At 36.6% G+C, this 27730-nt stretch overlaps 2 protein-coding genes across 3 annotated transcripts in view; one reads left to right on the forward strand and one right to left on the reverse strand.

Moving 5' to 3' along the window:
* Positions 1–14841, forward strand: part of PKN2 (protein kinase N2) — a 161179-nt gene extending 146338 nt beyond the window's left edge. The window contains exon 23 of one of the 2 annotated variants that reach the window (XM_082614062.1): positions 13645–14841. In XM_082614062.1, coding sequence (XP_082470188.1) covers positions 13645–13671 — 27 coding nt within the window. In that variant the 3' untranslated portion in view covers positions 13672–14841. The remainder of the gene's footprint in view (positions 1–13644) is intronic. The other variant, XM_082614061.1, reaches the window with a different exon arrangement.
* Positions 347–27651, reverse strand: GTF2B (general transcription factor IIB). Its single transcript, XM_082614064.1, has 7 exons — positions 27560–27651; positions 23518–23624; positions 7009–7142; positions 4605–4751; positions 4354–4483; positions 2894–3175; positions 347–741 (listed from the first exon to the last, which is right to left on the reverse strand). Exons 1-7 carry the CDS (start codon positions 27574–27576, stop codon positions 608–610), a joined length of 951 nt encoding a protein of 316 aa, XP_082470190.1. The 5' UTR covers positions 27577–27651; the 3' UTR covers positions 347–607.
* Positions 27652–27730: the final 79 nt, after the last annotated feature.

A 27730-nucleotide genomic window follows, 5' to 3' on the forward strand; every position in this document is an offset into this window, starting at 1 on the left:
ACTGAGAAAAAACACATTCTTATATCTCTAAAGCCAGTGCCTTTCAAGGCCATGTTCATCACTTCTTGGTTTTTAATATACATATATTAAGAAATCACACACACACCTCCTTTTAAACTGAAAACTAAATATGTTCAACAGTGGTTCCTCAAAAGCCTGTTATTTCCATAACTTTATTAAAATAAGAAAATTAAATATATATGAAAAAATAATGGAAAACAAGGACCTCTATCAGCTTTATTAGCTGCAATATGCATTTGTAATTATAAATTATATAAATTATAAATTACATGTAACATAACTGTAACAAAAACTTTAGTTTTGAAAAATGTTTTATTCAAGAATTACGTAATTTCAAATATCTTCCAAAATACAGTTTCCTAGATTGCTACAAAAGAAAGCAAATTGAATAAGAAATTTAAATCATTAAATATGTTTCACTAGTATATACATATGAATGCCAAGCAATTAATATTTATTTAGCCCTGGAATGCGTACCATGTCTTTCGTTTTTCCTTATTAAAGGCTCAATCCAGCACTTTGTATAGGCTATGTACAACAGGCAAAAGTTCAGTGTTCATAGGAGTTTCACATTAGCTGCCTCAATTTATAGCTGTGGTAGTTTGTCCACAGGGGTATCAAATTTGAAGTCTGTAGGAAACAGATCTGGGGCCCGAGGATAGATTAGCCTGTAGGACTGTCTGATTGTAACATCAGCAACACCAGCAATATCTCCAATTTCTAAAAGACAAAAATCAAAATATTAAGTTTAACTTCCATCCTACCTCCCCTTCTACTACCTGCATTTGTGGGACATGGTACTATAAAACGTCTAAGTGAAAAAGAAAACAAAAATATTTTCAAAAACTAATAAGTAAGAAAGCAGGGCTACAGTAACAATAATAATGGTATTAGTACTTTTTGCAAAGCATTGTCAAATTAGTTTAAAAGGTTTACTATACAGAAAACATTTAAACAATGCTCAAGGCATAGCACTATGTGTGATAGCTATTATATTGCTCATTGTATTTAGAACTGACTTCTTCACAATAAATTTTTTTGAGGATCACAGAAGTAATCCATGAATACATTCCTGTAAAGAAATTCACTTTATTAGTTCTGTGCTTAAAAGTTCCCCTGCAACGTCTCCCCTAGCTAAACCTCTATTAAGAGGTTCTTGTTAGGTTAAAACCAAAATGGGATCATGTTGGTATTTTTCTTTTCTAAAAAAATATTTATTTGGCTGCTCTGGATCTTAGTTACAGCACGTGGGATCTTCGTCGCCGCGTGCAGGATCTTTAGTTGCGACATGTATGATGACCTAGTTCCCTGACTAGGGATCGAACCCAGGCCCCCTACATTGGGAGTGTGGAGTCTTAACCACTGGACCACCAGGGTTAAGTTATTTTTCTACAGCCTCTTTTTTCTACTTAACATATCTGAGGTCAAACAGCTGTATATTATAGCATGATATAGATGTTTTTCACTATTATAAACACATACTTGAACATATATATTGAGCTCACACGAGTTATTTCTACAGTCTTTTACAGAATCCAAGGATCCACTTTTAACCATTCAAAGTCAGTGTCATATTTTCCTTCCATTTTTTAAACCAAGTCCCAAAGGACTGCCACTTGACAATTATTTGGTTATACTTAATCAAAATAGATTTTTTAAACACACCCTTTAATACAAACTCATTTTACCATCTTTTCAGAGCCAGTTCAAATCGGTGAGATTTTACAGCTTTTCAGTGTGGATGCTGCCATCAGTGCACAATTAGCTAATTTTAAATTTCCTTATCTTATGTTGCATTATATTTTTCTAGACATAAATACCAATCAATGTCAACTATGTGAATGTCAACTGGCTGCTGGGCAGCAAGTAATTTCACTACCTCACTTTTAAATTTAGAATTGACTGCTCCTTTTTCTTTATAAATCTTTTTGAGGATCATGGAACTAATTAATGAATGCATGCTTGTAAAGAAATTCACTTAATACTTCTGCTTGAAAGTTCTACAACAGTAAATTCAAAAATAGCTGCAGAAAGTTGAACTACTTATGTTAGCATTTTCATGAAGAAACTGTGAATAGCATACAAAAGAAGAAAGAGAACAGGTTGCACAGTAAGTTAAAACTTGATGGTCAACACATATTTATAGTGTGCCTCTCTGTAGGGTACCATGCCAGCCAATGAGAAACAAAGCATGGCCACCTCCTCTCAAGATTTAAAAAGTTAAGTTTTGAGGGGAAAAACAGAGACTATTCAAAATAACCAGGAGAATTTAGGGGGAACAAATAAAAGCTTCTAAAAATGAAAAATGTACAAACTAAAATTAATTATTTAATTCAAATGGAAAAAAAGTTAAGTCTGTACACAGGGTTATGCTTCCAAATATTTTTATTTGTGAGACACTTAAAATGCTGTATTTTCTTAAGTTTTGATGCTAAGGAACTACCTCTTAAACATGGGCTCTGGATATTTAGTGGCATCCCTCAGAGATATTGCAGGTTCAGTTCCAGACCACTGAAATAAAGCCAATACTGCAGTAAAGCAAATCACAGGAATTTTTGGGATTCCCAGTACATTTATAAAATTTATATTTACACTATACTGTAGTCTATTAAATGTGCAGAAGAATTAAGTCTAAAGACAATGCATATACCTCAATTAAAAAATACTAAAAAAATGCTAACCATCATCTGACAATTCAGAATTGCCATAAACCTTCCATTTGTAAAAAAAAAAAAAAAAAAAAAATGCAGTATCTGCAAAGTGCAACAGAACCAGGTAGGCCTGTACCTGCTTCGTACTGAAAATGGAAATACAGTCACATACTACAGCCTTCATAAATTTCATCACTACCCTTCCTGATGAACAATCCTACCTTTTTGGGTCCTTTTCTCAGCTGATGCCTGTGAGGCCATGTAAATGGCGGCGGCTGCCACAGATATTGGACTCCTTCCAGGAACCAAGTCCAACTCCACAGCTTTACGGGCTATATGTGTAGCTGCCATCTGTACTTGTTTAGGAAGACAAAGGTTGGAACAAAACCTGGACATGAAGTCCCCAGTTGTAATCAGATCCACACTGGTTTCTAAAGCCTTCAAAATAAGTTTAAAACATCGACCGATTTCTTTCTTAGAAATTCGTGATACGGCACATATTTCTAAAAAGAAAAATAAATAAATAAATAAATCCACGTAGGCCATGTAGTTCATTGTAAAATCTATCATTTCTGATTATAAAAGTAATATATTCTAATTGCAAAATTCAATCATGCCTTAAAGATCAATCTCTAATCCTCTCAGTGATACTTCTCATAGAGCTAATTTAAAATTTCTCAGTTAATTTAAATGTTTATTACACTTAAAAGAAGTTTTTAAAAAGTTAAATGTAGGTCTTAATATTTCAAAATATTAACTTCTCTTAAGTTTCAATTCATGCAAGTAAGTTTCTTCAACCAATCAAAAACTCCTTTGATATTTACGTATTAATCTGTTATAAGGAGTATGTCAAGAAGATGGAAGAAAATACTCAAACTAAAGGCTTCTCAAGTAACACAATGTCATATGTACATGCAACCCTGAGATTACAGGCTATAGAAAAATGAGATCAAATATTTGACCCTATTATTCTAAAAATTCAACTACCACTTTCAGAATAAATTTAACAAAAGCCTTAGTTTTAGCTGTAATAACCCAAAAGATGGTAATGATAATGGTCACTGCCTCTTCACTCTGACACAAGAAAACGTAAAAAATATTCATGGATGAAGGGTAATTATAGTCTTAAGCCAAAATGTGTAAGTATCACAGTAACACTGTGAATAAGCTGTAATGTTTTCATGGGTAAACTACAAATTAGATGAAAAACACTGGTTCTAGCAAAGCCTCCAACCGAAGTGTGAAAATACAAACTGTCTAACTCAAGAGAAAAAGTTTCATTCATGCTTTCTAAGGCTTGACTCCCTCACCTGTAGAGACCTGTGCTGGGAGCGGAAACTTTTCTGTGCATCCAGTGTACAGACTTACTACAAAGGCTTCTGAGGCCAGGCCTCAAAGCGCACAAGATACAGTCAGAAGATCCTACTAGCAAAGAACAGAGGGCTTACATGGACTAACATGACTTTACATGGGAAATAGCCTGAAAAGAACATGATCAGTATGATCACAGAATTTTTGTCAAGGAATAAAATAAGGCAGTGTTTAGAAAGATACTTAGGTGGATTACTCTATGTAACCAGGAAAACGTGACTTATCTACTTACTGTCAAAGCTGCTTGACTTTGGTTTGTCACTTTAATATGAAATAGATAACATTTATATCTAAGCAACTAAAAACTTACCTTTAAATGTCCTAGGAACTCCTTCCTGTCTGCAGGCAATATAGAGACAAGCAGAAGCTATGGCATCATTAGCCCTTCCCTTCAGGCTCTTCTGTTCATACACTTGCTTGAACAGATTATTTGTTCGATCCTTCAAAGCAGAGAAACTAAGTTTAATTCTAGGCCATTTAATTAGCCACAATAGCAAAATTTCATGTTTTCACTAAATTATGCTAAGTCAAAGCCAGCATGGCTTAAAGAAAAGAACTTACAACTATATTTCGAGGGAGGTTGATTCTGTCTGCCATGGTAGTGATTTCTTTGAATGCATTCATCATTGCCCGATCAGAACTACTCATGGTTCTCCTATTCTGGTACTTAGAGTTACCAAATTCATCAAAACTTGCAGCTCCTGTACCCTATAAAACAAAGTTTTATAACTTTATGCAAAAAACTTTGAAAACCTGAATGAACAATTTCTAAGAAAACTTAACTTATACAATCTGACTCCGTATTACCCAAGAAATCTACCCTGAGCAACCTCTCTATTCCTCAAAAAAAAAGTACCAGGTTAAGATGGTTTTAAAGAGGTTTTCTAGCAAATACTTTAAATGTAAACATATTATTAGAAAATCTAATATAAACCATCATATTAATAGACCTAGGAGAAAAGTCACATGATTATCTCCGAAGGTGCTTAAAAAAGTTAAGCAAACAAAACTCCCAAGTCCAAAGCCAGCACAATGATTAATGAAGAAACATTAGCAGCATTCCACTTCAGTCAGAAGACAAAAACACCTCCTGCCACTACCATTTTCTAACACTGTACTAGAAAAACTAACCAATATGATGTAATTTTAATTATGTAATGTTATTATATAATAATTATATTAATTACATTAGTATAATTATATTAAAATTCAGCAAGAGAAAGATTAGAAGTACAAATTTGAGACAGAAGCGATAAACTATTTGCAGATACTACCTTTGTATTTACCTAGAATACTCAAGAAAATCACTCAAACTGCTATAAATAACAAGAGAATTCATTAGAGGGGCAAGTTCAAAATTAACAAATAGAAATCAATAGCCTACATATGTGTAATCAACCAGTTAGAAGACAATAAAAGAAAAAGCTGCAATTACAACAGCAACAAAAAAGATAAAATATCTCGGGATCAACTTAAGAAACATGCAAGACCCTGATGAAGAAAACTTTAAAACATCCACTGAAGGACACATATGACCTAAGGAAATGGAAATGCATACTGTATTTCTGGATAACAAGATTTTTTCCTTAAGAAGTCAATTTTCCCTAAGGCAATTTGCAAATCTAACAAAACTCAGTGAAAATAATACCCAAGTTTTGTTTTTTGTTTTTTTCAACTAAACAAAGTTATCCTAACTTTAAATGGAAAAGACAAGTGAGGAAAATGCTGAAAAAGGGCAATAAAGCCAGATATCAGAACAGTGTGGCGTGGCATTGGACTAACTAGACCAGGTTAGAGAAAGGATGAAAAGTCCAGAAATATCCCCAAATACATTCAGAAATTTAACATATGACAAATGTACCATCTTAAAAAATTTCTTTGCCATATAGGCATAAACAACTTTCAAAAGGAACAGGAGAACCTAATATTAGTGGTTACCTGTTCTGACAGGGAAGGGGGCTGCAACAGAAACAGAGTTTAGGGGTCAAGGGTGAGGAAAAACCACTGTGGTTTTTTTACATTTTTGTTTTTGAATCATGTATTTCCTATTGAAAAAAATTAAACATTAAAAAAGTCACAGCATTAATTAGTTGCAATCTTAAACATTTAAAATTGTCCTTAGTATACTTTTTCCCAGCCTGTAAAGCTAAAGCAAACACAGAAACCTCCTACTTTAAAATATTTCTGAATATTATAAACTTTTTAAATTAGCCTACACCATTTTTCAAACTTAATATGTAATTTATAGACCATGAAAAAATAATGACCTACTTTTGAATACTTTCTTAAAAATAGACTATGCAGTAGTACAGATTCAGTCCTAAAATAGCATACACTTCCTTGATGAGTCCTTTGGAATAATGCCACTACTACTTCCAATTCAGATAACAGAGCAAAAAACAGCCAGGCTGCCAGGAAGATTATGCTCCTGCTTTATATAATAGCAGCAGGTACCATTTATTGAACACATTCTATACACTACATGTGTTATAGATACTTTACATACATTCCCATGTAACCCTCAATATCTCTATAAAGTAGTAGTATTCTCACTTTACTGATGAGGAAAGTAAAGCTTAGGCAAGTCATAAATTCACCAATATTAGAAAGTAGTCTATACTGAGATCCAATTTATCTTAGGTGGTATCGAGGGAAAAGAGAAAACATTCCTAATATTCAAGGAACATGTCAATATGAACTCAAAGAACATACTACACTCAATTTTTTGTGCAAAACTGCTTCATGAAAACAAGGGCCTGAGATACAAAGGGTCTGTAACTTCAATCTATTGGTCTCCCATTTAAGATGGAAGAAATGCATAAGGCAACCATCATTCACAATAGTAGTACTGGCAAATCTTATTCTCAGATCAAGATTACTCACTGGGGCAGTGACTGATACTTTTGCAAAGTTCCCAAACAGGTCTTTAGTCAGTCTGCACCTTCCTGCCAAATGGATTTATTACCTTGCCAATCATAGTAGACAAATCTCCATCACTCAGAAGAGGATTCTGAGAATCTCCAACTCGAGATGGATCTTTTGTTGCTTTATCATTGCTGAAAGTTCTCCACTCGGATCCTACATCGATAACCCGGTCACCTGAGAATATAAGTGCAAGTCTAAATTGTTTTGTCAAGATGGGATTTATTTAATGCTGCTTAATGCCCAACTCGGCCCTATTATTCCCAGAAAATCTCAACACAAACATCAGGTTTCAGCTTAAGTATCTTGTTTCAGGCATTTGTCCTAAAGCATTCCTATTGTGCCAGTCCAATAATAACCCTCTTTAAACATTATGCTATGATTAATCATATTCTAACTCCTGGAACAAAGAATTAGTCAAAATAAGGACAAATAGCAAAATAAAGCTATTCATATGTGATGCAAAGATAAAGTAATATAACCATGAAGAACCAAAATGTGCAACAGGCATGGAAAAAAACAGAAAACACTATTCACAATGGTATTAATACACATAGTTTAACATTTAAAAAATTACAAAGTTTTCATGGGCAATGCTCTGCAAAGAACTAAGCCTAAGGGTATGTTTTAGTAACTATTTGATGAAAAAATATTTTGGGCCCAATAATTCATACAGAATAAACTTTAAGCCTAGAAATCAGTAAGCAAGAAGCCAGACATGGGTAGATCTGGTATAGATTACTGCTTTGGGGGGAATACTCAATGGCTGGTAACACCTCCAACCACAGATAAGAGTTAACATGAACACATGCATATGCTAGTGATTGTGCCCTTTGTAAATGTTCTCTTTCAATCCTGAAAGCTTTATAAAAGGTAGGTACCACTTTTATTGCTACACTAGAAATAAAACTAATTTGCCGAAGATCACACAGGTAAAACTGAAACGCGAATGGGATTCCAAAATCTGTTCTATACTGCATTCGTAAAACATGAGCTTTTCCACCAGCTGTGATAAAACTGAAAGCAGGAACCAGATCATTTTCATCTGTGCCTATACACAACAAACAGAAAGGAGAAAGGAATGGCAGAAGTTAAGTTACCTCAGCAGCTAAAAGAAGTCTGGTATTTGTAGAGAACAAAAGTAGGGATACCAAGGGGGGCGGGTGAATTGGGAGACTGGGATTGATTTATATACACTACTATGTATAAAATAGATAAATGATGAGAACCTACTATATAGCACAGGGAAATCTACTCGGTGATGACCTAAATGGGAAGGAAATCCAAAAAAGAGGGCATATATGTATACACATGGCTGATTCACTTTGCTGTACAGCAGAAACTGACACAGCAGTGTAAAGCAACTATACTCCAACAAAAAAATAAAAAATAAATAAGGAAGGAATTAAAAAAAAGAAGTCTGGTATTGACAGTCAATTAATATAATGGTTAACAGTGTGGACTCCTGCTGCTTAGCTTTGGACAAATTTCCTCATTTCTGTGCCTTCACTTCCTCAGCTTTAAATTTCCCCAATAACGTCATTTTAAAGATTTAAACATTAAATAAGCTAATACAGGTTCAGTACACATGAAGTGCTTAAAAACCAGTTCAAAGTAAGTTGCTTGATATTAGCTATTTATTGCTATAAAAATAATAAGATAACAAACATTCTGACATTTTGACATTCATTCTGAATAAGAGCACCAGCTGTAAAATATTAATCTCCATATGAGACTTTTACAGTATCAATATCAGAGTGCTTTGCTGAAGTATTTGATCAGTAGGATCAGTAGGACAGCAAAGGAGGCAGGGAGAGAACAGAAGGAAGGAACTACATGTAGATTGTGCTAAATCTTCTAAACGTTTTTATATATGGTACATTAACTAAAATGCTTATAAATAGAGTACAGTGATCTGATCTTAGTGTTATATTTAAGAAAACAGGTAAATACACAACAGAATCATTCACTCCTGATGGTTTTGGGAAAATCTGCTTTTCTCTGAATGCTCAGATCACTTGGCAATAACCAGATCTCACTTGGACTATCGTGTGTCCCTGTCACTAGGGAACTGGGATAGACATAGGATCCCCATTTGCCATACCTTATGCAATAAGAATGACCAAGGAAAGCAGAAGCAGGGAGATCAGTTTAGGCAACTTCTATGGATCAGAGATTGGGCAGGTGGCCCAAAATAAGGAGAAAAAGTTAAATTGATAGGATGGTCATGATGGATTTCTCTGCTTCCTCCTCATAAAAGCAAACATCACTAAACTTGGGAAGCAATTCTAATTACATAAATTAATAATGATTTTTAAAACTTACCTGAAAGAAACATAAAATCTGTAACTGTGCACTGAACTTTACTATAATACTAATAAGCAAGGCCCATGTCTCCAAGAGACCACTCTAAAGAGACTGACTTTTCTTCCTTTTTACAGAAGAATAGCTGCTTACAAAAAATAGTTATATAAGCAAAACTAAATTATCTGTATTATCAACACCCAAAGACAGCCACTGTAAATATTCTGGCATATATTCTTTCTGTCTTTTCATTCGTGTGTATATATATGTTTTTTTGTAAGATTAAAATTATATCATAGGGCTTCCCTGGTGGCGCAGTGGTTGAGAGTCCGCCTGCCGATGCAGGGGAAACGGGTTCGTGCCCCGGTCTGGGAAAATCCCACATGCCATGGAGCGGCTGGGCCCGTGACCCATGGCCGCTGAGCCTGCGCGTCCGGAGCCTGTGCTCCGCAACGGGAGAGGCCACAACAGTGAGAGGCCCGCATACCGCAAAAAAAAAAAAAAAAAAATTATATCATATTGTGCCTATTCCACTACAAGCTCTTTTCACTAAATTTCTATTGAAACACCAAAACAAGATTTTTATTTTTTGAAAATATTTATTTTTTATTATTTATTTATTTGGCTGTGTCGTGCCTTAGTTGTGACACGCGGGATCTTAGTTTCGGCATGCGGGATCTAGTTCCCCGACCAGGGATCGGTGGGCCCCCTGCATTAGGCGTCCAGAGTCTTAACCACTGGACCACCAGGGAAGTCCCCCAAAACAAGATTTTTAGACAAAGTTTAGCCCCTTTAATAGCATCCACTGATCAAAGTGATACCACAGTGTCTCCATGCTTCATGTTTTCAAAGAGAGAAAAGTGAATCTAACTTTCCTAGTCAGTGAAATGAAAACACAAACGTACACAAAACAAAAAACTACTGTGGCCTTCAAATCTAGAGTTACTTAATAAATTTAAGTTAAAAAAACTCAAATGTCATCATTAACTTTTAATATCTTAATTAACACAATGGCTGTATTAAGAGAATATTTTAGGGACATCCCTGGTGGTACAGTGGTTAACAATCCTCCTGCCAAAGCAGGGGACACAGGTTTGAGCCCTGGTCTGGGGAGATCTCACATGCCGCGGAGCAACTAAGCCTGTGTGCCACAACTACTGAGCCTGCGCTCTAGAGACCACTAAACCACAACTACCGAAGCCCGCGCGCCTAGAACCCATGCTACACAACAAAGAGAAGCAACCGCAATGAGAATCCCGTGCACCACAAGGAAGAACAGCCCCCAGCTCGCTGCAACTAGAGAAAGCCCACACGCAGCAACAAAACTCAACGCAGCCAAGCAGAAACTAACACACCATTGCAAAGAAATTATATGCCAATAAAGATGTTAAAAAATTATTTTAATTAATTAATTTAAAAAAAGAGAATACTTTATCTTTACTAACTCACATCTTTTAAGTCTCTCTGGGACTCTAAAAATAAAGTATTAGTTAGCCAACATGCTTCATTTCACTGCATTTCCCTTTTGGCCCAAAAGTAACTTAGCATGAGTTTCTTTTAGTGCTTGCTTTGTACTGCCTCAAAAAAGACAAGCTGGATTAGGGAGAAAAAATTTTTTTTAAAAAGCTGGCCTAGGATAGTATAAATAGAAAGCCCAGAACTGGGTAGTGATGTAATTTTTCCACATACGTGGGAATGATCTACATGACTCATTCAACAATCTGTGGTTTGTGCTAAGAGCTATTCCCTCTTTTTATACGTTACTGCTCAAAACACAGCATTTGTAAAAAATAAAATTTCCAAAATAACTCAAATAGCACATCATGAAACTACAACTAGACCACCAGATTAAGTGCATGAGTAACAAGAAATAGGGCAGATCATTCAGAAAAAAAGAATACATAAAGGATTTTCTTGGAAAACCTCTAAATGGTAGCATTTTTAAAAGTTGCTCTGGGGCCTCCCTGGTGGCGCAGTGGTTGAGAGTCCGCCTGCCGATGCAGGGGATACGGGTTCGTGCCCCGGTCTGGGAGGATCCCATATGCCGCGGAGCGGCTGGGCCCGTGAGCCATGGCCGCTAAGCCTGTGTGTCCGGAGCCTGTGCTCCGCAACGGGAGAGGCCACAACAGTGAGAGGCCCGCGTACAGAAAAAAAAAAAAAAAAAAAAAAAAAAAAAAAAAAAAAAGTTGCTCTGGAAGGAAACTGCATTACAGAATTTTTCAAGGAGTAAGTGTACAAGGCAGCCATACTGTTTGGGCATAATCAACCTCTGACAAGAAGCTGCCTGCCAATTAGCGCATGTGCACATAACACACAACCTCACACAGCCTTTCACGTTCTAGAACAGAGAAACATGCCAACTTTCACCAGTTCCTTTCTTAACCACACACTGATTTTTGTAAAATTAACACCAGATAGAAAGTCTATATATAAAGATTTTTAATAGCCAAAATCATAGCACGACTGCATGTACATAATAGCACTACTCCTCCCTCCACCTATAGAGTATGATCTCTAACATCGAACACTCTGATCAAGTTCCCCATCCAAAAAGGTAAACAGAGTCAATATGTACATTTAGGTATTACACACATACACAGTTCTCAATCCACGTATCAGTGGTGTCTAAAGAGTATTAACTAAGATATTATACTATATTCTACAACAATGAGTTTCATCTCTTTATTTTTTCAAGAAGAAATTGAGAATAATTGCCAAAATCATTCACACCGGTTTAAAACTGTTCAACTACTTTGGCACCTACCCACCTTATGATCTGGCAATTCCACTCCTGAGTATTTGCCTACAAAAATCTCACACAAGAATATGGGACTTCCCTGCTGGTCCAGGGGTTAAGAATCCGCCTTCCAATGCAGGGGGCGTGGGTTCAGTCCCTGGTTGGGCAACTAAGCCCGTGAACCTCAACTACTGAGCCTGAGCACCACAACTAGAGAGCCCGCGCGCTCTGGAGCCGGAGCACCATAACGAGAGAGAAGCCCACGCGCCACAACAAAGAGCCCGCACGCCGCAACCAAGACCTGACACAGCCAAATAAAATAAATAAATAAATATTTTTAAGAAAGTCTCATACAGGGCTTCCCTGGTGGCGCAGTGGTTAAGAACCCGCCTGCCAATGCAGGGGACACGGGTTCGATCCCTGGTCAGGGAAGATCCCACATGCCGTGGATCAACTAAGCCAGTGCACCACAACTACTGAGCCTGCACTCTACAGCCCGTGAGCCACAACTACTGAGCCTGCGCTCTAGAGCCCACGAGCCACAACTACTGAAGCCCACGTGCCTAGAGCCCGTGCTCCACAACAAGAGAAGCCACCACAATGAGAAGCCCCCGTGCACCACAACAAAGACCCAACACAGCCAAAAACAATAAATAAATAAAATGAAATAAAATAAATTTATTTTAAAAAAGTCTCATACAAGAATGTGCACAGCAGCATTATTCATATTAGCTAAAAACTGGAAACAACCCAAATGTCCATCAATGGGAAAATGTAAACAATGGAAAACTCAGCAAGTAAACTACTAATAATGCAGTAACAAGTGCATTTCAAAAACACTATTTTGAGTAAAAAAAAAAAAAAGTCACACACACACAAGAAAAACCAACCATACTATATGATTCTATTTGTAGGAAGTTCAAAAACAGGCAAAACAATTTCTGAGGATAGAAATCAGTACAGTGATTGCTGGGTTGGGTTGGAGGTGGGGGGGGTAGAGGTGACTGACTAGAAAAAGGCATAAGGAAACTTCTGAGATGAGGGAAATGGTCTAAACATGTTTTGTTTGTTTGTCTGTTTGGGTTTTTTTGGCTGCATCGTGAGGCTTGCAGGATCTTAGTTCCCTGACCAGGGATAGAACCCATGCCCCCTGCAGTGGAAGCCCAGAGTCTTAATCACTGGACTGCCAGGAAGTCCCTAAACATCTTGATTAGTGTGTTGGTTACACCGGTATATGCAATGCCAAAATTTAAACCATACATTTGGGATCTTTGAATTTTATTGTCTGCAATTATACCTTAATAAACTAAAAATTAAAATTCACCCCCACCAAAATACTGCTGAAGTTGAATTAAACTGTATCAAACCTATACACTTTGGGGGGAGTGACAGAACAATTTTTATCAATCTTCTTGGACAAGGGAATATACTCTTTCTCAAGGTCTTCTTTCAGATTACATGTATGTCACATTTAGACCTTTTTTGTTAAGAATCTCATTTTCTAACTAGTAATTGCTATAGTATTTTATATGTTTATATTCAACCACTTTTAACCAGTGGTTTTAATTCAACCACCTTTACATGCTTATATTCAACCACTTTTATAGTCGATTAATTTTAAAAAATTGATCTGAATAGGGACTTCCCTGGTGGCACAGTGGTTAAGAATCTACCTGCCAATGCAGGGGACACGCGTTCAAGCCCTGATCCGGAGCAACTAAGCCCGTGTGCCACAACTACTGAGCCTGCACTGTAGAGCCCACGAGCCACAGTTACTGAGCCAAGTGCCACAACTACTGAAGCCCAGGCGCCTAGAGCGCGTGCTCTGCAACAAGAGAAGCCACCGCAACGAGAAGCCCGTGCACCGCAACGAAGAGTAGCCCCTGATCGCCACAACTAGAGAAAGCCCGCGCACAGCAACAAAAGCCCAACACAACCAAAAATTAATTAATTAAAAAAAAAGAGAATACTTTATCTTTACTAACTCACATCTTTTAAGTCTCTCTAGAACTCTAAAGATAAAGTATTAGTTAGCCAACATGCTTCATTTCATAACATTTCCCTTTTGGCCCAAAAGTAACTTAGCATGAGTTTCTTTTAGTGCTTGCTTTGTACTGCCTCAAAAAAGACAAGTTGGATTAGGGAGAGAAAAAAGCTGGCCAAGGATTATGAATAGAAAGGCCAGGACTGCTTTCTATGCAGTCCTTATTCAAGATGATGGAATTCCTACCACTTGAGACATGCCAGTCACCATGCTAGGGAAATAGGTTTCTAATAGTAACATTTCTACTCACATGCCATTGGCCAAAAGCCAGTCAAGGGGTGATGTTTAACTTCAAAGGGAGTGGGGAAATACAATTGTACCATGTGGCCCAAAAGAGAAGAACCAGAAATATCAGGGAATAGTCATCAGTACTGTCCCACATGACAGTTAGCAAATAAAACTCAGCTTTGTATTTTTGTGGATTTCTGTATAAATTTATTTTAAAAAGATTGTTCTATGACCTCCTTTCTGTGTCACAAGACAAACAGGAATCAGACTTAACTTCATTGTATTCCATCAATAAAATTTTAGGTCCCTTCAAAGTAATGTTTTTACTGGTTGGTTGCTTGCAAATTTTTATTAATAAAACTTTTTAAATGTTAAAAGGATACATTCCCCAGTGGTGCGTGGGAATCTTGATCTGCAACCCTAAGGGTCTTCTGTGAGGAATGTAAAGTTTTCTTCTATTGCACCTTTAATATTTTATCATATTCAGCTGGATCTTCAAGTAGTACCATAGTGGCTATCTTGTCTTTACCACTTTCCAAAATTCACTCTTTATATTCTCAGGTTTGTTTTCTGCTTTACTGATTCAATTTTCTAGAATGTTAAGTCAGCTCATTGCTATGTGAACAGTTTTACTGTGTTTGTCTCCTTGTGCTATCTTCTTTATTTCTAACCACTTTTAATAGAAACACATTAAGGAAGCTTTATTTCACTGATCACAAAAAAGCAGTTATTTTCTATAACTTTTTTCTAGTAAACTGTATCACAAGCAGAATTTTCTGTTAAGTCCATAGGACCACTGTTCCTCTTTACTGTAGTTTGTATTCATAAGCCTCAGGTTGATGTTAATGCTTATTCATCCTGTAATAAAGAATTATCAATCCAAGTCCAGTGGTGGTAGTGATGTTGGAAAACCTTCCAATCCACCACCGTAAGTACTCCCAGCCTCTCTGGGTACTCACAAATCCCTGGCAGACAACAGAGAATCCAAACAAAAATAAACTCCCAATATGATTCCAAAAATGTATTAGGAAGGATACAGGTAGGTCTGTAATCAGAGCAAAAACAATGTAACTTCAACGAGATAGAACTTTCTCAGGTTACCATAGTTAATAATTTTGGATTAGTGTGACTCCCAGGCTGCTCCTATCTTTTCTTTTCTTTTTTTTTTTTTTTTTGAGGTACGCGGGCCTCTCACTGCTGTGGCCTCTCCCGTTGCGGAGCACAGGCTCCGGACGCGCAGGCTGAGTGGCCATGGCTCACGGGCCCAGCCGCTCCACGGCATGTGGGATCTTCCCGGACCGGGGCACGAACCCGTGTCCCCTGCATCGGCAGGCGGACTCTCAACCACTGCGCCACCAGGGAAGCCCTCCTATCTTTTTTGATAAGCCATCTTCATCATGACTTGCATTTTGTAGTGTATGATGGCTGCTAGTAGTTCCCTCCATCATGGCTGCATTCTAGCCAATGGGAAGGAGAAAAAGGGAGAGCACATCCCTTAGGGCAGGATCTAGAATTGCACAAATCTCTTCTACTTTACAGTGCACTCTTAGAACTTAGTCAGGTGGCCATAACCAACTGAAAGGGAAATAAATACAGTCTAGCTGAGCAGCCACAGGCCCAGTGGATTCTTATTATTAAAGAAAGAGTTGGGTAACAGATACTGGGAAACAACCAGCATCTTCTGCTACAAAGAATAATGTCGTAGCAGGGGAGAGAGATAAGAAAGGATGTCCAGTAGAAACAAGGTACTTTGCTTGATAGTATAAAGGAAACATTACACAAAGCCAAATTAAACAGACATTTAACCTTCTTACCAGGCAAGCTATAAATGGTAAATACAACCAAAGATATTCTGTAGTACAATATTAAAATCATAATGGCTTAAGGTAGCAATTTTAACAAAGGGGAAAACTGCAACATATCAAAAGCAGCCAGGAAGCCAATACTGAAGATAGTCCGACTTTCCAACCTGACCTAGACTCAGGATATTTTTGTTTTCTGTTTCTTATTGTAAATTTATAAAGAATTTTTTTTAAATATTTATTTATTTGGTTGCGTGGGGTCTTAGTTGCAGCAGGCAGGCTCCTCAGTTGTGGCATTTGAACTCTTAGTTGTGACATGTATGTGGGATCTAGTTCCCTGACCAGGGATCGAACCCAGGCCCCCTGCATTGGGAGCGCGGAGTCTTATCCACCATGCCACCAGGGAAGTCCCAATAAAGGAATTTTTAAAAAGGGAATATTAAGAGGAACTGCCCAGAATTTCAAGTCTTTCTGCCATCTTGTAAGCATTTTGGCATACCACCTTTGGTAGAGAATTCAGAAGTAAAAGTCTTAGAACAATATTCCCCAAGCTACTTGTTTTCATAGGCTAGATTTATCTAAAACCATTTAGTTTAAAACTACAAAAGTTTTCAAAATGTGCTAAGTCAAAAACTTCAATAATCAAAATGTATTATTATTCAAGATGGGTAAATCCAAAGCACTGAATTTTTTAATTAAAAAAATCAAGGTGCTCTGGAAAACTGTTTAAGCCAACACACTGTATTTGTTAAATCTAATGCTGAAAATGAAATGCATCATTAGTTTCCACACCTTCCTCAGTCACCTAACCCTTCCTACCATTCCTTCTCACATTTCAAAGAATCCTGATTTTTAGTCTAGGGTTACTATACATTCTTATCAGAAATTGTGCATTAAAGATAATTTTGAAGGGAACTTTGATCAAGAGATATTTTATAAAGAAATACTATTAATAATATAGTCAGTCTCTAAATCAGTTTATGTTCCCACAATGTAAACTGGGTACCAACCCAAAATGAATTACCCACTAGAAACAAACCATATCATGGTTAATTTCCCAGACCAGCCCATAAAAGCCTATTTTATCCATGTCTAGACCATTAAAAAACAAAAAAACAAAACAAAACAAAAACCTGTACAAGTCAACAGTGTGATTACCATTAGGAAAACAGTCTGTAAAGGAAAATACACTATAAGTTCCATCCTTGAATATGTGAACAGACCTTGCTTTTCCTGAAATACGGGCAGGTCTGCAGCAAGCAGCAGCAGCAGCAGCATCTAAGCTAAGGAGCTGTGGCTCTGGTAGAAGATGCATCTTAACTTAGTCACAATACATTTAGTCCTTCACATACTAATATTGATACTTTCAGGCCTCCATCTTATGGCACATGTTTTTTTTCCCCTCTACCTGGAATGACTTTCCCTCCATAAACCCTTACTCATTCTTAATGATCATGTTTTCAATGTAAATTCAACAGTAATTTCCCTAGGAAATCACCACTTGCTTCCTACGTGTTCTCACCAAATTTGGAAGATCTGTAATAGAACTTTTACCACTCTTTGTTGTTTTAATTTACCTTCCTCCCTTCCACACAGTAGACGAAGAATTGGTCCAGAGCTTGCTTATAGCATCTCATCTTTCTATATCACTCTCCTTGACCAGCACAGTGTTTAATGGAAACATGTAGTACAAAGACCAAAGGCTTTTCAAGTCCAACAAATCTGGATCTAAGTGGCTGTATCACTTACTAGGTGTAGAATCTTGAGCTAATTACCCAAACGCTCCAAGGCTCAGTTTCCCTTTCTGTAAAATCAAAAAATTACCTCAGAGTGGTTGTGTTACCCAAGTAAAATTAGTGGTTCTCTGATGCTTAAGAGAAAGTAGCATCTAAATTAAAAATTTCTGAATTAGGTAAAAAGGCTGTGTCTGAGGGCTTACAAGAGATGACAAAGCAAGAATTTGAAAGTGAATACAAATATTCCTTAATTTTAAAATATAACTTGGCTATAGTAAACTAAAGCTGAATATTTTCCTTTAGGAAACACTGCTAATGCAAATTTAAAGATGGTAATCCGATAATATTTAAAATACAATTGCAGCGTTAAATATGCCAGACCCATAACAATCACTCAAACACATTTTGCAACTGACTTGCTAGGAAGAATGGCACCTCAGATTTGGAATCACCCTTTTTTTCTACAAGGTTAAGAAAAAAGGAGTACTTATATCCCTAAAATATGTATCATTGAAATCTCATTTTAAAATTATACTATGTATTTTATACATTATCTCATTTTATTCTTAACAATTCCTAACAAATCTGAGATGTATGGTACATGTCCTTTTGGGGGGGGTGTACTTATTTTACACATAAAGAAAGTTAAGCTTGGAGAAATTATGTAACTTAACCTTAGTTACATAACTTATTAAGTAGTAGAGCCAAGTCTAGACTCCAGGGCCATTGACTCCTAGTTACCCTAGGAACTATGGACACACATAGATATCTGTCTTATAGGAATTTGCAGTCTAGGTCTGGAGACATGGGAAATATGAAAGCAAAGATGAGAAGCCTAACAGTACAGAGATCTCAAAGAATGTGCCAAATTATGAAGTTTACAGGATAGATCTGTGTTTCTTAACATGTTACCAATGTATGACCTGAGCTAGGGTTTCTGGAGGTGGGGCCTGGAATCTTTTAAAACATTTCTCAGCTGATTCTTAATTCACGTTCATGTCTCAGATTCACTGGTATAAACAATATCCAGAATGAATTTAGGAGGGAAAGGTCAAATCGACTCATTTTTCTCTTTCAAATTTATCTAAACTATTTTCTGGCATTTTCCTTATATCACTTTTAAGAACAATGGAAAAATTCCATTTTAAATGCTACACAAAAAGTGGCTTTAAGTAGAAATGATACCACTAGTTCTAAACAGCACCTCATTGTGAAATCCTAATTTATAAAATCTTGATAACCAATTTCATGTTTTAATAGCTGTTACGACAGCTTACTAACCTTACACTTTGCAGCCTATAAATCATGCCCAAACGATATACAAGGTCAAACTTACGAACAAAGTGATAATCTAAATATGATTATACTGCCACCTAGTGCTCAACTTTTAAAGTGTCATAATCACATAGGATTTGGGGGAAAAAACCCACACACAGTGCTGTTACAGCCAACATGGTAGAAATGACAAAGCTTTGCTTTAAAAATTGGCCCTATTTTAGAGATCACTACCAATATCTTAAGGGTCACTGATGAGACAGCCAATGACAAATCATAATACTTCATACGTCTAAAATAACGATCTTATAATTCAAATACAAGAGGAAAGTCAATTAAACTATTACATATTATAAGTAGTACTACAAACAGCTACAAAAAATTGGAAACAACCTAAATTACCTGAGAGACTAAATACTACACAACCATTTAAATACTGGGGAAAAATTAAACAGGACATCAAACATGTAACAAATTGTATTTTCCAAAGATGGCAGCAATTATATCTCCCATCCACATGTTCTTCTGCAACATGACCTTGTCACCCTCACATTGAGGTGGGGCTATTTCTCCTCCCCTTCCAATCTAGGTGGGTCCTAGGGCTGCTTTGACTAATAGAATGCATTAGTGTCCCTGTTCCAAGGCATAGCCCTTAACTACTTGAGTCCAGCTTCCGTTCTCTCTGGGATATTTCTCGTAGAAACCAACCACTGTGTATAAAATATGACTACTCTAACACAACTATGGAGAAGCTTTAGATGATAACAAATCTCTGTGGGGAGGTCAAGGAACAGAAAGGCATCAAAATGCAGATGAAGATGCTGTTATGGAAGTGGATCCTCCAGGTCTAGCCAGTGCCAAAACAATGGCCCAGATGGATCCTTCCCAAATTAATGACCAACAAAATTATGAGCAAAATGAAATGGTTGTTATAAGCCACTAAATTTTGAGGTGATCTGTCATGTTACTGAAACAGAAATTGGTTCCTGGAAGTATGATGTTGCTTTAAGAAAGTCCTAAAACACGTGGCACTGGTTTTAAGACTGAGTGGTGGGCCTCAAGGAGTCTACCAATGAAGGTTTGAAGGACAGTGAGAAAGGTGTTATTAGAGACTAGAGAAAAGGTATATTATATAAAACATATTTTTTGTATTATGAATTTCATTTAAAAAGATAATAGTAATGGGCTCTCCTACTTGATAACTCAGTTGAGAGGGATAATATATGGCTCTGAAGGTAACAGTTGAGCAGTATCTAGTCTTGGGTTTAAAATTAAGGGGAGTTAGTGACAACACGCTGCCCTAAGTTTCAAGAACATATTAAATATTAAGTAAGTACAGAGTGGTCCAAAAACAATTCTAAAAGAGTTTGTTTCTAAGGTTGTCTGGTGATTATTTAAACAGAAAGCTATTCAAAATGCTTACTCAATAAATATGTTATAATCTAAAAACTTTCAGACAATGTAAAATTTCATGGCAAGTACAATCAAACTACGTACACCAAGATTATTAGGAAACACATGATGATGTTGTCTAGATATAAGTCTCTATGAACATCATATCTCAAACATGAAAAAAGCCACGAATTTTATGCCCTCAATGGACTGCAGAATATTTGTCCAGCTTAATTTCTTCCCTATTTCCATAGTATTAGAGATAAAGGTTGAATTGAGCTGGCAACAAAGCATATGCCTTTAAACCAGCAAGATGATGCAAATCTAAATTTATTATTGATATATGACAATGATATACATTTGTGTGTATATGTACATATGTATATGTTATTTTTAAAATTTGGACCCATGGAATGTCATGATCAATTAAACTCTTCTCAACATAATTTGATTGATGATATCCTTAGCAAAACAGAACTTTTTTAGCAGACTCTTGCCTGCCTTCCCTTGTCTAGTCATGGAATAGATTCTTCACTTGCAGGACATCATATTACACATTTAACCACAATATCTGTGAATAAGGCTACTGTGTATTTGAAAGCAAGTGTTTGTTATATTTTACATCCAAAAAACCAGTATCATAAACAGGAATTTCTATATAGAGAGAAGTTTAATCAGATTATATTTTTAAGTTTTCAGGTCTTAAAATTTAGCCTAGTAGGTTTAGTTAGAATGAAAAATAGTAGCTTCGATGCTGTTCAAGACTAATAATAAAGCAAAACTAAAGGAAAATTAACTTCCCTTGGTTTGATATAACAGAAAAATGCAACTAAAAATTAAGGATTCCAAGCACAAAAAAGCAGGTAAGCCTTGAGAATTATATCTTCCTTCTCCAGTTGCTTAATTTTATTTACCCAACTATCTTGCTAGTCAAAGTGGAAGTGAAGCTGATGGAAAGACTGGAAATATAATGCAATATTTTTGCACTACTTCTTTTTAAGTGGCTATAGAAGTTAGGAGAGCCAAGAATCTGAAATTATCTTCAGTCTTCTGTCTCTGTCTCACTCTTACATATTATCAGTTCAATCCTAATACTTTGGAAGAAACAGAACGCTCTCATTTAACTTAGGGGTCAGCAAACCTTTTCTTTAAAGGGCCAAAGTAAATATTTTAAGCTTTGCAGGTCAAGAGGCCAAACTGACTTATTTTTATTCTTTTATTTTTGTGAAGAAATTCTGCTGTGATGAGATATTCCACTACACATTTTCTAAATTTTCTGACCATTGTTTTCCTGAGTTAGTAGTATTGTGATAAGTGCTTAGTCTGGTAATGTCAACATCTGTTGTATTCTTCTGGCACATCGATAGTATCACTGCATAATGAACACAGTGCTTTGCCATCTAATTCAATAACAAATAACCTATGCTCCACTGTGCCTTAAAAGCATGACATTCAGAGTTCAGCTTTTTTTCTCATTTTGACATGATGGGTATGCAATGGTAACTAAATAAATAGAATGTTTCAGTATGGAGATATGCGTGGCACTCATAAATGCTGTGGGTTTATAACTGCTTCACTGGGATTTGTAGTGCAAGGAGCAGCAGTATGATGTGATGAGAGCACCACATATGGTTTCTGTTGCAACCACTAAATGCCGCTATTGTAACAGGAAAGCAGCCACAGACAATATATAAACAAATGAGTGTGGCTATGTTCCAATAAAACTTTATTTATGTGTACTGAAGTTTGAATTTGATAATATTTTCATGTGTCCCCAAAATTATTCTAATTTTTTTCACAATTAAAAAACATAAAAGTCATTCTCAAAAAAAAAAGTCATTCTCAGCACACACACCATATAACAACAGGTGATAGGTGACAGTTTGCCAATCTCAGATTGAACTCATTTTATTACAAAAGACAACGGCAGGATAGAAATTTGGCTCCCATGCAGGCAGTGGAGCTAGACTGCCAGACTACTTAAACTTCAGTTTCTGCACCTCTAAAATGAAGACACCTCACAAGTGTCTCCAAGGATAAACTGAGTGAATATGTAAGTCACTTAGAACAGTGCCTAGCATATAAGTATATTAACTGTTAATACTGCTTACTGAGCAGAATATAATTGCAAATGGATTCCGATTCCTATTAACAGCTCTGTGTGATTTAAAACTCCCACTGGAGGTCTGAGGCAAGCAGCCTATTTGCATGAATATTACAGATGTCCTCCAAGCAAGACACTTCCACAGTATATCAACCCCCATGTTTCTGTTATACTTCCCACAATCCTACTAGCAGTTTCAATCTTGAGTATTTCAAATTTCGAAGTAGTACTCCTTTTCTCAGGTGCTGGCGGCAACCCCACCATAAGAAAATTTTTTGAACAGACTATCTCTATCCTAAAGTTATGCTACATATCTAGATTAGTGAGAAAGTAGAAATAAAACTGATATTTTAAGAAGTATTATTTTGACACTAACAATTTCACACTAGAAATTCATAAATAAATCATTCTGTATGAGCAAATGAAAATTAAATCATTTTTGATGACTAAAAGGCTTTGGATGAGACTCAGTACATTTATAAAGATATATCTTTATTAATCCAAAATAAATCATGCTTATCTACCTTTATTACTCCGAAATAAATCATGTTTAAATATACCAAAGTCACGAAAGTTAGATTACATTTATTCATTATTTCATACGCACAAGAGTGCAAATGTTTAAGACTAAGGACGCAGGAGACAAAGGACTAAGGGGCCTTTTCTTCTGGATCAGCTATCTCAATTTTAGATGTTCCCTCCTACCCCACATTATGAAATATATGCGTTTGTACAGACAATAAAATATGGTGTCTCTGATTTCACTCTTACTTATTTCCTTTTTTCTAATTCTTTTTGTTTTACAATAAATATGAATTACCTGTAGGGGGAAAAAAGTCAGAATGTATTCATTAAAAGAGAGTTTGGAAAATACACAAAAACAAAATGCCCCAAATAGTGATTTCAGTTAAAACCATAGTAACTGCTCACCTACAACCAGGCCACATTCAGGACAGATCATATCACCAGCTCTGTAGTCCTCCACTAAGATCGCATCTGGATGGTTTGGACATGTGACTCTTGGAAGGGCATCCAAACTAAATGAAAAAAAAATTTTTTTTAATATCCTCCTAACCAACATGCAACAAAGTACTAATCTTTTGGGGGGAAAAAGAGGAGGATTTTGAACATTTTTCCAATAAATTTATAATACGTTTACATTTATAATACATTTAAGCTAAATTCTCAAAGTAAAAATCCTAGGTTAGGTTACTTTAAATCCTAGCTAGTAGTAACAGATACGACTGGAATTGTTTTTTGTAAGAACAGTTATTGGTTTGCAGAATGGAAGACTTTAAAAACTTAAATGGAAAACAAGTGTTTTTTTCTTTTAACATGTAGGCTACTAAAATGTTTATAAACCTTGATTAACATAGAAATAACTAGCTACCATAATAACGTGCAACATTTACACATAACCATCTGGGTTTGTGACCCTTGCCACTTATTTCTATAGTCAGAGAATAAATTTCAAGTCTTTGTTTTCTACTTGCTGCATTACCTTAGTAATACACTTAGAATTGTACACTGAACCTAAAAGGTATACAAATGAGGGTGGTAGAGGTGGCTAGGACCTGATGATTTCATTTAGTCCAGAACTAAGTTTGTGAGCCCTCAAGAAATTGTTTCAAAATCTTTTTAATCTATCTGTGATATTAACAATTTGTTCGATTAATTTATTTTGAAAATAAGGCAGTCTGGGGAAGACACATCAGACTTAAATGACCTAACAGAATCAGTTCTAAAAAGCATCAAAGATATTTAATATAGATTTAGTAATTATTTCTGTGGGTGTGGCCTTACAATCACAAATGTCTGGTATCACGGAAAATAAGCCCTTTTTAAAAGTTTACCTGAAGTAATACAGAACAAGGTTATGTTATGACCATCACAAATATACACATAAAAGACAAGATCAAGCATTCTTAAAGTAGGTAAATAGGTATCTGTGGTTTTGGATAAAGTTTCTCAAAGTAGCAAACAGTTCAGAATGTTAACTTTCAACATAGGTGATACCCACAGAAAAACTGATAAAGTAATCCATATTCCCAAAATTTATATATTCAGGTTAACCAGAACACATCTTGGATCTTTTCATTGCGGAAATAGGGAATGGAGGTTTGCTTTATATTCACGTTTATTCCATAAATTTCTACTAGAAAAATATTTTAATAAATTATGACAAAGCATTAAGAAATTAGTATAAATTATTAAAGAAAACTATGTAAAAATAAAGGAAAATGTTAGTAAAGTAACAGTAATTACAAATGCATAAAATGGGCAGCCATGTGGCACACAGCATACCAAGGACTGATATATTTCATACTATTAAAAAGTAGACATACTATTGTGTGCATGTATACGTATATAAAAATGATATGGAAACATCTCAAAGAGTAAGGTAGGGATTTTACAGAAAACTGAAAAAAGTATGAACTACAGTTATATGCAGTAACATGAATAAATCTCAAAATGCTGATAAAAGAAACCACACACAGAGGAATACATATACATTTATAGATAAAGTTTAAATCAGGCAAAACAAACCTATGGTGTTAGAAGTCAGGATGTGGTTACGTTTGGGAAGGGATAATGATTGAGGGCATAAAGGAGGCTTCCAGGGTGCTAGTGGTATTTGATTTCTAGACCTGGGTGGTAGCTATGTGTATGTGCTCACTTTGTAATTGAACTGTACACTTAAAATGTGTGTGCTAACTTCACAAAAAAAAGGTAAAAAGCAAGGTAGCACACAGTGTTTATATTAGACTACTTTTTGGAAGAAGAGAGGTTAGGACTATATGCATATGTTTGTTAAACCACAGAATCACTATGAGAACACCAAGAAACTGGTTACAATGACTGCTTTGGAGAAGTAGATGGCTAGGAGCTAGGGAAAGAAGGAAACTGCTTTTCACTTTTCTTCTTGCTTTTGTATGATTTGCATGTGTTACCTATGCAAAATAAAATGAAACTGTGCTGGAGCAGTCAACTTTTAATGAAGTTACTCACAAGGGTAATAAAAAAGAGGAAGCACAAGAGTGGGGTGGTGGGGAAGTAAGGGAGAGAAACAAGAGGGAAGGAATGGAGTAAACCACCACCACTGAGATTAAAATAACTCAGGCGGTTATATATTATATTATTAATCTTCATTAGCAACTCTGCAAATTAAGCATTACCTCCATTTTAAAGATTATGCTCAGAGAACGATTTTCCTAAAATCACAGAACTAATAAGTGGTGGAGTTTAGATTTTAAGTCACAACATTTGTGTTTTTCTCTGTGAAAACACCAAGCAGTTTCATAGCCTAGTAACTGTACATCTTCCTCAGGGGGAAAAAGCTAACGACAGAAATACTAACATTTACCTTTGTTCTCACTGGTAGAAAAACTCAACAGATGGACAGCAATGACATACATTTAAGAGCTGGACATGCCTAGAAAAAATTTACTTCAAAGAAATATTTCAAAGATTTTTTTAATGAAGAGAATAAAGGCACACAAAGGAAATGTATTCTTTCGGTAAGGAATCTATCAAGTGAATTTACTATATTTAACTATTACAACATTTCTTACAAATACCATTTCCTGTTCTATTATATACAAAAGCTGAGCCCAAATATGACCACGTTTACCTTTCAGATCTACTGCCATGAGAGAATACAAGTCATAGATAAGTGGTTTGGGAAGCTATTTCTCCATTTACCTACAAGGAAGCCTTACCTGACAGAGCCACACCCAGTTAGAATGACTGAGCATTCAAACACACAATTAGCAAACAAGTGTTTACTAATTCAGTAACAAGTGAACAAGTGTCCCTGGCTTTAAAAGCTGTGTCCAAGTAGTTTTAGCTAAGGCTGCCTCCTCCCCCAACCTTTTAAAAAAACAGTAACATAAAGCAGTAAGCCTTGGTAGTTTACCAGAAAGGGCCTGGATTTCTCCAGCTTACTATTTTGTGATAATGGCTTTCATCGCGAATTCAATTCCAGAGATGATAACAAGCTCAGAAAAATTATGCCAGAGCTACCTTGCCTTCCAGAAGCTACAGAAGTTAATTTGATACTTTTAATACATGAGTTAACTAGAGGCCAAGTGTGACAACAGGAAATAGATATGAGACTCTACACTTTGTTCTAACACTAACCTTGGATAAGTCAACATTGGCATGACTCAGTTTACACTTACGCAAAAATCCTACTATATACCTCATAGTGGTCATGAGAGATATAATTAGGGTCTGCAAACATTTTTCATGTCACAGGATTAAAGGCTGTCTCTAATGGCACTGTATGCACTTCCTGTAGATATGGGCACATCACGTTTTTAAAATATAATATTAAAGAGTGACTTCCCAGCATACGTAATCTTCTGCAGGCAAGCTTTTCTTCAACAGTATGCAGACGACATCTGTAAAGAAATCTCTTAGAAAAGAACTTATCAACTCTTCAGAAATGCCCTAGCTTCCACTTCAAAAGGCCTCGGGGATGGCAATCAGTTTCCCTCAGCCTTACCAATGCTGACATCCCTAACTTTCTGCATGGAAAGATCAATAGGGGCCTAAAATTAACCCTTTCCCTTTAGAGAGGAGGATTCACGGACCCTCGGGCTGGTTGAGCCACAGATGGAAAACCAAGCGTAGAAAAAATTAACAACAACAACAAAAAGGACTGGTGAAATATCCGCAAAAGACGCGAGGCCAGGGGCTGGGGACACATGAGCCCTCACACGGTGGTGCCTAGGTGAGAAAACGACCTAGGACGCTGGCGGAGAAATGCCGGCGGTTCGGTACCCCCTGCGACACCCCTATCAGCCCTGCGTCCGGGAGTGCCTTTGTCCGGGGCGGCCAGCCGGTCCTGCCGCCTCTCCCCGCACCTCCGCGGCGTTTTGCCCGACGCGGAAGTGCCGGCGGCCACCTTGCAAGCCCCCGCACTCGTCGCCCGCCCCTCAGCTGCCCAATCTCGGCTGGACGTACTAACCGGCTGGTAGACGCCATCTTCACGGCCACGGCAATTCCAGGCACCAGGGACGACAAACACACAGCAAACAGGAAGAGACTCTGGCGACGAAACGCTGCGAGACTGGCTTTTATAGACGAGTCACCCATGCCGTCATAATAGGGCGCGGCTACGGGTCGGGAGAAAGGCCAA

Source organism: Mesoplodon mirus (assembly GCF_964341445.2).
Source record: "Mesoplodon mirus genome assembly, chromosome: 3".
NCBI lineage: Eukaryota > Metazoa > Chordata > Mammalia > Artiodactyla > Ziphiidae > Mesoplodon > Mesoplodon mirus.

Excerpts from the sequence above, each read along its gene's own strand:
- GTF2B (XM_082614064.1), bottom strand. Across the intron at positions 7,143-23,517 it reads TGAATGTGGCCTGGTTGTAG|GTGACCGGGTTATCGATGTA; the intron begins GTGAGCAGTTAC and ends TTATATTCTCAG. Across the intron at positions 3,176-4,353 it reads AGTTCCTAGGACATTTAAAG|AAATATGTGCCGTATCACGA; the intron begins GTAAGTTTTTAG and ends TTTTCTTTTTAG.